The sequence below is a fragment of the Sturnus vulgaris genome, chromosome 3, assembly GCF_052056855.1.
Source record: "Sturnus vulgaris isolate bStuVul1 chromosome 3, bStuVul1.hap1, whole genome shotgun sequence".
Classification (NCBI taxonomy): Eukaryota; Metazoa; Chordata; class Aves; order Passeriformes; family Sturnidae; genus Sturnus; species Sturnus vulgaris.
This window is the reverse complement of record NC_142245.1, coordinates 69556522-69569093: the sequence shown is the minus strand read 5'-3', so window position 1 is coordinate 69569093 and position 12572 is coordinate 69556522. Positions and strand designations below refer to the sequence as shown.

The 12572-nt window shown below is 43.3% G+C and overlaps 1 protein-coding gene and 1 long non-coding RNA gene across 3 annotated transcripts in view; one reads left to right on the top strand and one right to left on the bottom strand.

The window, feature by feature from the left end:
- The window catches only part of REV3L (REV3 like, DNA directed polymerase zeta catalytic subunit), a 110659-nt gene extending 106262 nt beyond the window's left edge, over nucleotides 1-4397 (bottom strand). The window contains exon 1 of the mRNA XM_014879258.2: nucleotides 4244-4397. Coding sequence (XP_014734744.2) covers nucleotides 4244-4382 — 139 coding nt within the window. The 5' untranslated portion in view covers nucleotides 4383-4397. The remainder of the gene's footprint in view (nucleotides 1-4243) is intronic.
- A 417-nt stretch (nucleotides 4398-4814) lies between these two features.
- On the top strand, nucleotides 4815-12148 carry LOC148224399 (uncharacterized). 2 transcript variants are annotated; one of them, XR_015802519.1, is made up of 2 exons: nucleotides 4815-5157; nucleotides 8620-12148. It is a non-coding gene; the product is annotated as an uncharacterized LOC148224399 (long non-coding RNA). The 2 variants fall into 2 exon arrangements; XR_015802518.1 differs by having other exon boundaries at nucleotides 4815-5312.
- Nucleotides 12149-12572: the final 424 nt, after the last annotated feature.

The window sequence follows — 12572 nt, the reverse complement described above, 5'->3', positions numbered from 1 at the left end:
AGGCTTAGGGTGACTTACAGTGCTTGATCAGCAAACAGGGAGTGAAATTCCACATACTTTTTCAGAGGAATGAAAATAATACAGACGTGGCATCCAGTCACTAGTGGAGTTCCGTAGGGGTCCATCCTTGGCCCAGCTCTCTTTAACATCTTCATTAATGACTTGGACACACGATTTGAAGGAATACTAAGTAAGTTTGTGGCAACACTAAATTGGGAGGAGCTGCTGATTCCGTCAAGGGCAGACAGGCCCTGCAGAGAGACCTTGACAAATCAGTGAGATGGGCACCATCAACCAGATGAGGTTTAACAAGGTCAAGCGCTGGATTTTGCACCAGGAATGGAGCAGCCGTGTTTTGTGTACAGATCAGACAACAAGACACTGGAGAGCAGCACTGTGGAAAGGGACATGGGGGTTCTGGTCAATGGCAACCTGAACAAGAGTCATTGACCGACCAGAGAGCATCCAAAGGAGGGCCAAGGGATGGTGAAGGGCCCTGAGGGGAAGCCACATGGGGAGCAGCTGAGGTCTGTTCAGCCTGGAGGAGACTGAAGGAGACCTCACTGTTGTCTTACAACTTCCTCATGAAGGAGGTGCAGGTACAGATCTCTTCACTCTCGTGACCAGTGACAGGACTCATGCAAACAGTGTGAAGCCACATCGGGGAAGGTTTAGGTTCGATATCAAGAAAAAGGTTTTCCTGACACTGGAACAGGCTCCCTCGGGAAGCAGTCATAGCACCAAGCCTGATAGAGTTCAAGAAGAATTTGGACAACACTCTCAGGCAGATGGTGTGACTCTTGGAGTGCCCTGCACAGGGCCAGGAGTTGGACTCTATGATCCTGATGGGTTCCTTCCAACTCAGCATATTCCATGATTCAATGACTAAGACCTATGGAATAACCTCTTCCCAAACAAAACTATAAACATACATGACTTTTAAGACTACAGGTATGTCTTACCTTAAATAGATCTGTTGTGAAGCTATAAATCCAGGTACTTACGTGGTTGCAAAAATCTTAACAAGATTCAGATTAGCAACAGGAATGACAATGCAAGAATTGACAATTCAACTAAAAACAGTACAGTAACAGAAAAATTAATTTTCATTATGATTTCACTCTAAACAACAAGCCTTGCAATTTTTCAAAGTTTTTTTATATTTTTACAAAAACCATTTACAAAAGTACTAGTTAGCAGACCATACTGCCTGAGAATAGAATGCTAATTTGTTTCATACTTGAGCATTACCTAGTGAATTAAAATCTATTGTTTTTATGTATAAGAAGCAATATTATGAGACTCTCTTAGGGATACAAATAGTGGTGTATCAGATAGTATCTATGCTCTTATACAATAAAGTATGAATTCAACACTGCTTTCATTGTATTACCACCATGGCAGTGTTGCAGCATTTCTGAAATTATACTTTTGTCCACATCACTATGTCAACAGACATGCCAGTCTGCTTAAAGCGCCAAACAGCTAAAATTGAATGAAATGGCTCACTTCACCTTTTGCTATTGTAATCAGAATTTTACCCTTTAATTCACAAAATAACAGAATATAGTAGGCGGATCTATGGGCTTAAACAAAATTTTGATCCCTCATCTTTCAAGCTCTTATTATGCAAACATGTAGGACATCAATACAGAATTTGCAGAGCCTTGCCAAATAGAACAAGATTTCTTCCGCAAAAAACATAAAGAAGTTGACAAACGTTTTTGCCAACACAGTCCGTTCTAGGAGCTGATCCTTCCATTACTTTTAATTAGAAGTCTGGCTTTTTCCTACCCCAACTACAAGCTGCTTCCATTTTATAGATTGTACCAGTAAACCTTTAAAAATGTGGAGTACCGTATTATGTAAAAGCCTTCAAAGGTAACACTGGCAATCCTTGTCATTCACTGAGTGCAGTACCTCCACAAGATGGGGCAGAAAGTACAGGTGGGTGCCCTCAGGATCACTGTCCATAGCTGCTGGTGGACACAAGGATACAGCGGTATCAGACGTTTGACTTTCTGAACATCTGCATAAGCCACTGCCACATACCAATCAAACCCCCTTCACTCAGCAGTGAAATTTGGAGTCTGTTCTGAGCCTGACTCCCAATTAGCTGCACAGCTTGGGCACACAGCTGTAAACACACTAAGAGTCGTGCAAAGTTAATCACGCTGAAGGTGGAGCAGCAGATACAGCCATAATGGGTTGCTGCCATGGAGGCAAAAAGGCGACTTGAGCACCTTTCCTGGAGGCAAGGCACACACATTAAACCCAATGAGAAAGGGTTATTCCCACCCAGACCAACTCAACTGGACAAGCATCAGACTGCCTGAAAGCCAAACAATAAGGATATCCTATTGTCTTAGACAGTATGCTAGAAGTCGTTTTCACTATTCCTTTTTCCTCAAAGAAAATGTCAGTGTAGATGTAAGTGATTACACTCAGTTTTAAATTTCAGCTCTCAAGAAATAACCTGAGAATCACTGTCAGAGTACTTCTGACAATGAGTGCTTTGGTCCAGTACCTCTGAAGAGAGAGAATTACATTTGTCTGCTTTTCTAAAAAGAAAAAAAAATGCAGAGATACAATAAGAAGCTCGTGAAGCTTAATAGCAACATTATTAAAGGTACAGAACGTTAAAAAAAAAGAGTTTAAAAAGGAAATAAATAGGATAGACAACACTGTTTTTGCAGACTCTAGTGAATTGTCTTCTCTAACGAAGACAAATTAGAAACACTTCTATTATGCAAATTAACATTAAAGTTTATGGTTGGGGAAGCCAGGGATTTCCTACTGAATTCCTAATAGCTGGACAACTAAACTACTTCGCTGTTTACTTTATGATGCCACATTCATGATATGGCATAGCCTAAACATTTTCTTAAAAGAAAATAAGCCTTAATGAGTTAACCACACGCGAGCACAAAAATCCTACTACCTGCCAACAACCTCAGGCTCTACATTTTTTAATCATGAAATAGTTACTCCTGCCATTACATAAATATTATTACATAATATCTCCTTTGTATGCAGAATTAAAGCTACAATAAAATAGGTTCCACTATTTCAATATTCTATCTGTTAATCCCACTCATTCATTTAATAATTTGGAGCTGTAGTTGCATCAGAACACAACAGCTTGAATATGTCACGTCTCTCTGTGCTTAAACAGAGAAGACAGTTAATTCTGGATTAAAAAAAACCAACAAAATACAAGCCAACAAAAAATACAACAAAAATATCTGCTTTACTGTAACAACTGCCTAAAGGGAAAGACACCTCTGCTATGCTCTTTTATTACACGTTTTTTGTCTTGCCTAAGATTTAATGCATGTGTATCAATAGATAATTTTCAACGTGCCAATCAATAAAACATGCAGAAATACCTTAATTCCCAAGGTCAGCATTACACAGCATAAGTGAAAAGAGATCACAAGCAACGATGCTTAGTATGTCTAATATCTCAAAAAACCGAGGTTAATATTTAAGGTATGGACAAACTACAATACATACTAAATTAATTTCCTTAAGTATTTGCTAAAAATTAGTTCTGAGAACGTATTTGTTTGTATTGGTCGGAAACGCATCTGAGACGTGGGACGGCTGTAAGCACAAGGCCACACGGCGAAGAGGCAGCGAAGAAGTGGCATGTGACATTCGGGAGTCTCGGGGGGCAACATGTGGCCGGCGCTCAGGACGCTCCTCTCTGCAGTGCAGCACAGCCCCGGTGCCTCGGGCCGTGCGCGATCCCCGCCGCGACACGAGCCCCACTTCCCAAGTGCCGCACAAGTCCCGCTTGTGCCCGCGCTCAGCGGCTTCCCCTGGTCGGCTCGCCCTCCCTCAGCAACAGCTGCCGGGAAGGGCAGGACAGCGGCGGCGGGCACCGGGAGCGAGAGCGGCACGGGCCGGCCCCGGTGTTTGCACAGCTGAGCTGCTCTCCCGGGGCAGCCCCGCACAAAGCCCCGCAGTCCCCGCGGCCGGCGGGCGGGCGCGGCGCGACACCCGGGGCAGGTCCCCGCCGCTCGCCGCTGCCCTGCCGTCCCCGCGGCCGCCGCTGGCAGGTGAGACGCGCCGCAGCGGCGGCGCCGGGCGCGGAGGGGGGGGCGCGACCCAGCCACAAAGAGCGGGAGCGGGGTGGGCGGCGGCGGGGCCGGCGCCAGCACGACCCGCGGCTCCGCAGCTGGGGGACGTTCCCGCTCGCCCGCCGGTGGCGGCGGCGGCGGCGGGGGTCATCCCTTACCTGCAGGGGTGGCGCCGAAGACTCTCACGACGGGCACCCGTTTGGCCGGGGCCTCTCGGAAGCGGGACTGGCAGGGGTCCAGGCCGGGCAGCGGGCTGCCCATGTAGTAGTCGGCAGTCACGATCCGCACTGAGAACATGTTTGTTCGCCGCCGCCGCCGCCGAGGCACCAGCACAGCACCGAGCGAGCGCGGAGCGAGCGCGGAGCCCGCACGGCTCCCCCCGCCCGCCGCCGCCGCCGCCGCAGCGAGCGCGCGCGCGAGCGCAACACTCCCCGCGCCTGCCGCTCCTCGCCCGCCCGCGGGAGCGCGCGCAGCCCCGCACGCGCCTTGCCTGTGTCTCTGCTCCCCCCACCCCCCGCGCCTGATGCCGCCGCTCTGGGCGCGTGCGCGGCGGCGCGCCCCTCGCGCGCTCCTACAGCCCGTGCGGCCGCGCGCCCCTCAGGGACAGCGCGGGCTCGTGCCCCGCGGACGCCCCGGCGGCGACGGCGGCGCCCCGACCCCGGGCTGCAGCTGCTGTTGCCATGATGATGTCGTCACGGATGCAACCATTGGGGGAACGGGGAGGGGGGGGGTGTGAATGGGCCATGTGTTGGGAGGAAAGGGGTTCAACGAGTGGAGGAGGTGTCCCTCACTCCCCGACACACACACGCACTTCCCCTCCCCATCTTTCGGTCGGGCTCGGCAGGCTGGACGCGAGCGCGCGTGGGAGCGAGGGGAAAATCTCTCTATCGCTTCCCCTGGTGGCGAGGGAGGAGGCAGGGAAGGGAGAGAGGGGCTCGGTGATTCGGCGATCGGCCGCGCGGGCTGGGGGTGAGGCTGCGGAATCCCGAGCCGCGGATGGGGCGGGAGAGGCAGCGCTGCCGGGACACGACGGGGTTAAGCTGGGTCGACCGCCATTTTGAATGGCGGGGAGGTGAGTCTCCGCACGCTGCAGGGGCCAGCCAAAAAAAAAACCAAAAAAAACCCACAAACCCAAAGAAGATGGGGGCGAGGAGAGAGACAGGACCGGGAGAAGGGGGTGGAGCGGCCGCGCTCCCGCCAGCGCCCGCGCGCCCTCGGGCTGTGACGGTGAGCGCGCGCGGCGCGGCGAGGGAGGGGGGCGGGGCCGGGGCTGCGGAGGGACGGCGGCGATTGGCGGCGGGGCCGGGCGCGCGGAGGGGGCGGGGCGGGGTGGGGCTGGGCCGGGCGCGCTGCGGCGGAGCGGCGGGGGCGGGGTCGCGTCCCCGCTCCCTGCGGGCGGCTCGGCCCCGCGGCGGCCGCGTCCCCCTGCTCCTGCTGCCCCTGCTCCTCTGCCTCCTCCTCTGCCCTTTAGGAGAGCCTTACTTTGCGGTTTGCAGCGCTCTCGTGCAGGTTTTTATTGGAAACCGTAAAACAGGCTTGGCTTTAGGTTGAGGTGCTGAAAAAAACTTAAGTTTTAGATTTAAGATTCCTGTTGCAGTCTCTTTGTCTGAGAGCTGCGGATCCGGGGATGAAAGCCCCAAAACACAGCAAATATCCAAAGAGTTGGCGGTGTGGGAGATGAGCCAGTTAAAAGGCCAAATGCTCTCGCACGCACTCAGGGCTATGCTGATACATGTGCGTGCAGGACTGGATGATACGAGACAAATGTACAAATCTATAAAACCTGACAAACGCCCAATATGTAGAACACATGTTTCGCATTTTGGTTACATGTGTTTCGGGTTTAGATTTGAACAAAAGACAGGTCAGGCAGTTGCTACCCTTCGTTTTTTTCATTGTAATGAACAGGAAGCTTGCCTGTCTACTCGAGGGTAACTGGTTTCCTACTCTTTCTTTGTAAGCTGTTTGTTTTCTCTAGCTTACATCTGTTTTCCTCCTTAAACTCATTTTTATGTGAACAGAAAAAAACCCAACTACCTAGTCATCAAGAAATCTTATGTCACAGAAGTGATTGAAATAGGATTGAAATCCAAACTATTTTCATTGTATCTAAAATATAACTGAGTTACAACTTTAATTTTTGACAGTTGTTTACATTTTCAAAGCTAATATTTGGAAAACCTTTGGAACTGCAAAAACACTCTTATGAATACTTAGATTTCACAAAGGCTAATAAATCACTAGCAGCTTACTGGTGGGGCTTGTTAACAAACAGCATCTCTAACTATTGTTATTGGAACACATTTTGTACTGCTCCTTCACTAATCCATTTCCTTAATTTTCCATAGAACTTTGTTAGTGACAGTAACAGTTCTTGTGTTACTCCATTCCTTGCTCTCTTTTCTTTCTGTTCACATGATCTTCTTAACTTGCTGAGCATTGTGTCTTCCCACCACTGTGTATTTCACTGACAGTTTAATGTCTTTGAACGCTGGCAGATGTGGTCTGGTGGCTGCATGAGCTGGAGGTACGTCAGCAATTCTCTTCTGTGCTGGGAGGTACCCAGCACTGCTGTATTCTGTTGTCATCTGCGCAGGCAGGAGAACATGATGTTGTATCTGCCCCTCAACTGGGTTGGTGAATAAACCAAGACATTTGAGCCATTGGTAGATTCTGGTTTCTCCTAAATGAGTGTGGTGTGTGAGATGCAGCACAAGTTCATACCTGGGAGTTCTGCTGAAGAGAAACCAGTTGCCCACAGTAGAATAGTGTAGAAAGCTGAAATAACTAACATCTTAGAAGCATAAAGCAGGATTTGCTAAAATATGTAATGCAGAGTCTTCTATTTAAAATGACAAAATTTTTAATGTTGCTATTAAATCAAGGAGAACCATGATCTGAAATCAGAAAGAACAAGAACAGTTGATACCTAACCTACAGCCAGTTTCTTGTTCATATGAGGTATTAATTTGATTTCTGAAAATCTAATTCTCAGAGAATGTTACTCTCAGAATTTTTTTTAAGTGACTTTCCTCTTTGATTTAAATAATTTAATCCTAGTCTTAAAGCCATGCACACACTTTTGTGGAACATGCATGCTTTCTGAGCAGTGCCTTTTCAGTTTCCCTTAGTTTCCTGCAGTTCACTTCTGCTTTCAGTTTTGTCTAGCAGTCAAGTCAGTAGGTTCGTCTGCAGGGTTGCACGAAGGTAAGATTGTATTTTCAGTAAATGTTTGAGTCAGCACTGTCACAGGAGGTCCCCTGCCCTCCTTCTCATGTCAGTGCAAGTATTTGAATAGCTGCATGAGAAACTTGACTCGGAAACTGAGCCAGGTAAAAGCAATCCCACTGAGAAATATGGGTTAGTTTTAACTTTTATCAGGTCCTAGATCTGCCTCGTTATGTAGGGGTGTGGAAGCCTGTGCTTGCACAGAGGAGGAGGCAGTGCAGGGCTGAGATTGAGCAGCAGGAAGAAAGAGAGCACTTCTTCCAGAAGGCTTGGCTTGTGGTAGTTTAAGTTGCTGAAGTCTGAAAATCAGTTTAACCCTTTCAATAGATGACAGACACAAAGTCTATTTCTGGATTTCCTACATTTCAATTTCTGTGTTGGTGTTTGTTTTTAGGAGTTGTTTTATATATTGTTCACTCCTGTGTATGCATGTATGATATATACATTTTCTTTTAATTTACACTTCATTACCTGAAAATGCTGCTGTCCTAAGGTGTCAGTAATTGTAAAAGGAAACATCCTGGTTAGAGAGCACTACCACTCATTTTCTCTGGTACCTCTAAATACTATATGCTCTCTCTAAGGTTTCATCCCATTTCCTGTTATAAAGCAAGTCACCCCCTTTCTCTGTTCCTCCAGTTGCTAAGCAGCAGCTGTTCTCCCCATTAGCCAGCGAAGTATTTGCATGAAAATAATCACTCCTGAATATATAACTGGTCCTAATCATGCACAGCTAAACAGCTGTACAATCAAAATTTGAGTATTAATAGTATTACTTATCAGCATAACTGATGACTGTCTTTTAAGTCAGAATTTCTCCATACAGTGAAATCAATAATGGTTTGCCCTGTTTTTTAAAACAAAAGCCATGTCAGTTTTTATTTTTGTTTAATGCTTCTGTGTAGCTACTTTAAAAAAAACTGGTCACAAAATGGTATCTGCAGTTCACAAAAAATTATAAATGCAAATATGAGCAGACACAATCATCTTGTGACTAAACATGATGGAGGCCAGGGGAAAAGCCCCATTTTTCAAATATCTATTTATAGCAGCAGAGTGCAACAAAATTTGGTGATTAGAGTTTAGACTGTAACACAAAGGTAAAATTCACTGCAGTACATCTTAAGTTCAAAACCCACTTAGTCATCCATGTTTGGGTTCCTATTGATTTCAAGGATGTTCAGTATTTCTGAGATCTGTGATCTGAAATCTTGGAGTTCTTTCTCAGTCAAGGGATTTATCCAAACTGTTATTTCAGAATGAGAGTTGAGTCTAGCTCACATACTCTCGGGTGCTGTTTTTCCAGGTGACAGAAACACAATTTCTGCAGGGAGAAAACCTGGATGCATGGACAAAGATGGACATCACATCCTAGACAGTCAGACTGTCTGCATTACACAGGAAGGTTATTTCCCAGTTCAGCCCCACTGACTAAGTGAATGAAGAAGATCTAAATCTTCACACTGAAATACGTGGTACTATGCTGTATAATTCTGGCCTGCCAAAGTGTACGTGCTTTGTCATGTGTGACAATCCATAGTATTGTGTTAGACTCTGAGGCTCCATACTCACCCAGTGCAAGAAGTCCTCACATGAAGGTTCTGGTAAACCTTGCTTATACTCCAGGTAGTTAAGCCCACTTAAGCCATGAAACAATACCATGCATGCACATCAGACCAGCTGAAAGTCAATTGCTCTCTGGATAATATCAGATAAAAATCTAAAGACAGTGTGTGAACAGCAAGGAATTGAGAAACCTGTGGATACCAAACTGCCTCAAAGTGGCTCTTAGGCTGCTGAATTAATTTGTAGGGGTGACAGTGTTTTGGAAATAATGCTTAAGATCCTAATTAATGAGATGTATTTATTTGTTTGTTTTAATTCTCAATTACTAGCTACAGGCTAGGCAGTAGGCTCTGAGGTGTAGTCAATGGAATTACACCATCAGTGTCTTGTCACTAGAAACCTGATGGGAAAACAAAACTAGGTCTCAATTATGAAAATATTAGAAGTATCAAAAAAGTCTTTTATCAAAGAGTCTTAATGAACCTGTCAGGGCAAGAACAGTGCTATGTGATTGGAAAGTCACAAATGTGCTTGAAGGAAAGCTCATGGGCATTGTATGGGACATAGGAAACAAATGACAACATTGGGTATGCAAAGGCATAGAAGTAAAAAAAAGAGATATATCTTGGTGTAGTAACATTAGATTCTGTTGGGGTAACTGTATTTTTTAAATAAAATAATCATTTGACAAAATTAAGTCAATTTCACAAAATCATCAGGCTGGAAGAGACCTTCAAGATAAGCTAGTCCAACTGTCATCCAAGCACCACCATAGTCAGATTTAATCTGTGCTTCATATAAAGATTCAGTATAGTGTCATATGGGAAAAGAAGGAAGATGCGTAACATAAAGAATCGCTGATGGGGAGTTCTGATGAATCGTTTTGAGAGAAAGACTATAAAACCTGAAGTTGGTTCCAGTTAAAGTCTGCCCATTTCATGTCTTTAGTGCAGTCCTAGTTGGCATATAAAAAAAGTTGCCAATAACCTTAAATTTGAAGGAGAACAGCATATCAAATAAGATCCAAAACTCTGGAGTTAAGAAAGAAGAAAAAATATTTAAGCCAAAGAACAGTCTCTATGTAGAATTTTTAGACATAAACTGAAAATTAATTTTCCATGAAAGAAGGTTTCTGTCCAATGGGTGAATGGATTTATTCTCTCAGTGAAAGCAGCAGGGCAGAGCATTTTAGTAAATTTTAATATGGAGATTGATGAGATTATGGAAAAAGTTATATGATGTTTGGTGGTTATTTCACATGACTGCATCTGATTATCAAGATTCTAGAAGGACTGCATGTAGATCCCTGAACATTTCAATAAGGGGTTCCTCTAATCAATGCAGACAATTTCACCGTTAGGATAAATGAGTTTCCATCATCATTGTACAAAACACATTGTATACCATGAAGATGGTACAACTTTCTGTTTCAGAAAATCTGGACAGTAGTGTAAAAGGCAACCCTTCTACAACATGCACCGTGGCCTTATGTATATGTTCCTATCTGTAAATGAGTTGTGTACAAACTCACATACATAATCTTTATATGAAAATGCAAACTACTTTTTTACCATTTTTGTTTCCTGGGTTGTATTTGCATTTAGCAACTTATATTTCAAACAGCTTTCATTGAGGGGTTTTTCGGGTTTTTTGGTTTTTGTGGGTTTTTTTAAATAATTATTTTTTTCTAATATTTTCAGGTCTTACTGTTGCTCTGAATCAGAAAAACCTGCCGCTGAATGTGCCTACAGGAAAATGCAGAAGTATTCAAGAAAATTACATAAATTGAAATGTAAAAATTAATAAAGAATTGCATATGTAACAATGTAGAACTATGCCACTTTTTAAAAAATTTAAGGAAGTATATTTAATTGAGAATTGAGAAGCAGCACATGCATTATGTAAGAAAAGGGCCGATAAACACTTAAAGATTAAACTTGTGAAGATGAGGTTCCTGATCTGCTCTTTCAGAATTCAACATGTCAAGAAGTGATGGAAATTCCCTTCCATGCTTGGAAAATGACCTATTGTCAAGAGTAAAATAATTACATGATTGTGTAAGGAATTCAGTTTAGTATAACAAGAACACACATTGTTGGGAAGCAGTTAACAGTATAGCAGTAAGTGACATTTAGAGATTGCACATATGACAGTGAGAATTTCATAGATGAAATTTGATTAAGGTGAACTGATTAAGTCTTAGAATTTGAAGAATAGTATTAGAGTTGTTGGCATTGCTGAACCAGCGTAATTTAAAAACCCGTCTATTGCTTTGTACTAATGACTGTAAAAGTTGGGAATGGACTCAAAAGAGAAAATAGTGTGTAATGACATATAACATATTAATACAGCATTAATACTATTTTGGGAAATGGTATGTTCAACAGAGTCACTGGCAAGTTACTGGCAAGTTTTTGAGTATACAAAGAAAAGTGGTTGAGCATTTGAATAGCTTTTTTTTTTTTAAATCAAAGTAATAGATTTATTTTTACAGGAGAGCTGCCAATCCCTCCATACTCCAAAATTTCTATTCCACACAATGCAGCTCAGGTAGATGATTTTAAGAATTGCTTTAAACAGGCAAGTGAAATGTAATTTTTCATATTCTAGTTCTGATGAATAGCTGAAGCATTTAGTTGAAAGTCTCCATTGAGAAATATGTCTGGTGTGAAGACAGTTAGCCCAAATGGTTCAAATAATAAGTAATTAGAAGGATGTTATAATGGAAAATTTTCAAGTACTCTAACTGCCAAAAGCCGTATCATCCTTCTATAACTTGTATAGCCAAATACACATAAGTATGTGGCTATTATTTGAATTTTTGTTGTTTTAAAATGGGAAATGTGTTTCTGTGAATGAATCACAGAAATGGGGCTGGATGGTAAGGAGTGAAAGCCATTTAATTTTAGATGCTCTGTTTTTTTCTGCCATGTAGTCTGACTTATGGGAGGCATTCCTCATTCATGCATCAGACAACGTGAAAGAAGCCTCAGTGCAATATGTAGATCACAAACAGCCATCTGTTAGCCAAAAGAGGAGTGTTGCTATAAGAGTAAACTTGAAATGTTTTAAGATTAGCTTAGAGATGGCAGAGCTCCATTAAATATTTTGTCCATCTCTGTTGATATTAGTCCCTGTCATATATGAATGTGTACATTATACTAAAGTTTCAGATGCCTGCTATATTTTTTCTATTAGGACAATTACCTCTAGTTTAGAACTCAGTATATGCTTTCACTGAGTTCCTAAATAAATATGTATATATAACATTTTATCATCTCAAATAATTATTTTTCCTTCTTGGGGCTTATTCCTTTGAAATAATTTTCCTGATCAAACTGAATGTTAAGAAAAAAGCATTTTGAACTTTTTACTTGCTTAGCTTAAGCTAAGTAAAGTAACACTTGTTTAGGCTTGTAACATTTTCTTTTGATTCTTTCCAGCTCCCAAAGAATTTCTGTTATTTTTATGTGAATTCCATCCAATTTGCATAGATCTTTCTTGTAATATGCCTTGAACACAATTGTGATTTCCAGACGTGGTTTTAAAGAGTGTGGATGAAGAATTTATGTTTTATGTCCAGGCAGCCGTATGACCTCCATTTGTAGGGCAGAATTAATTACTTGGGAGTATTGATGTTTGGTCCACCATGAGGCCTGAAGAACTCTGTTGGCTGTCCACAAATAAGTGTTG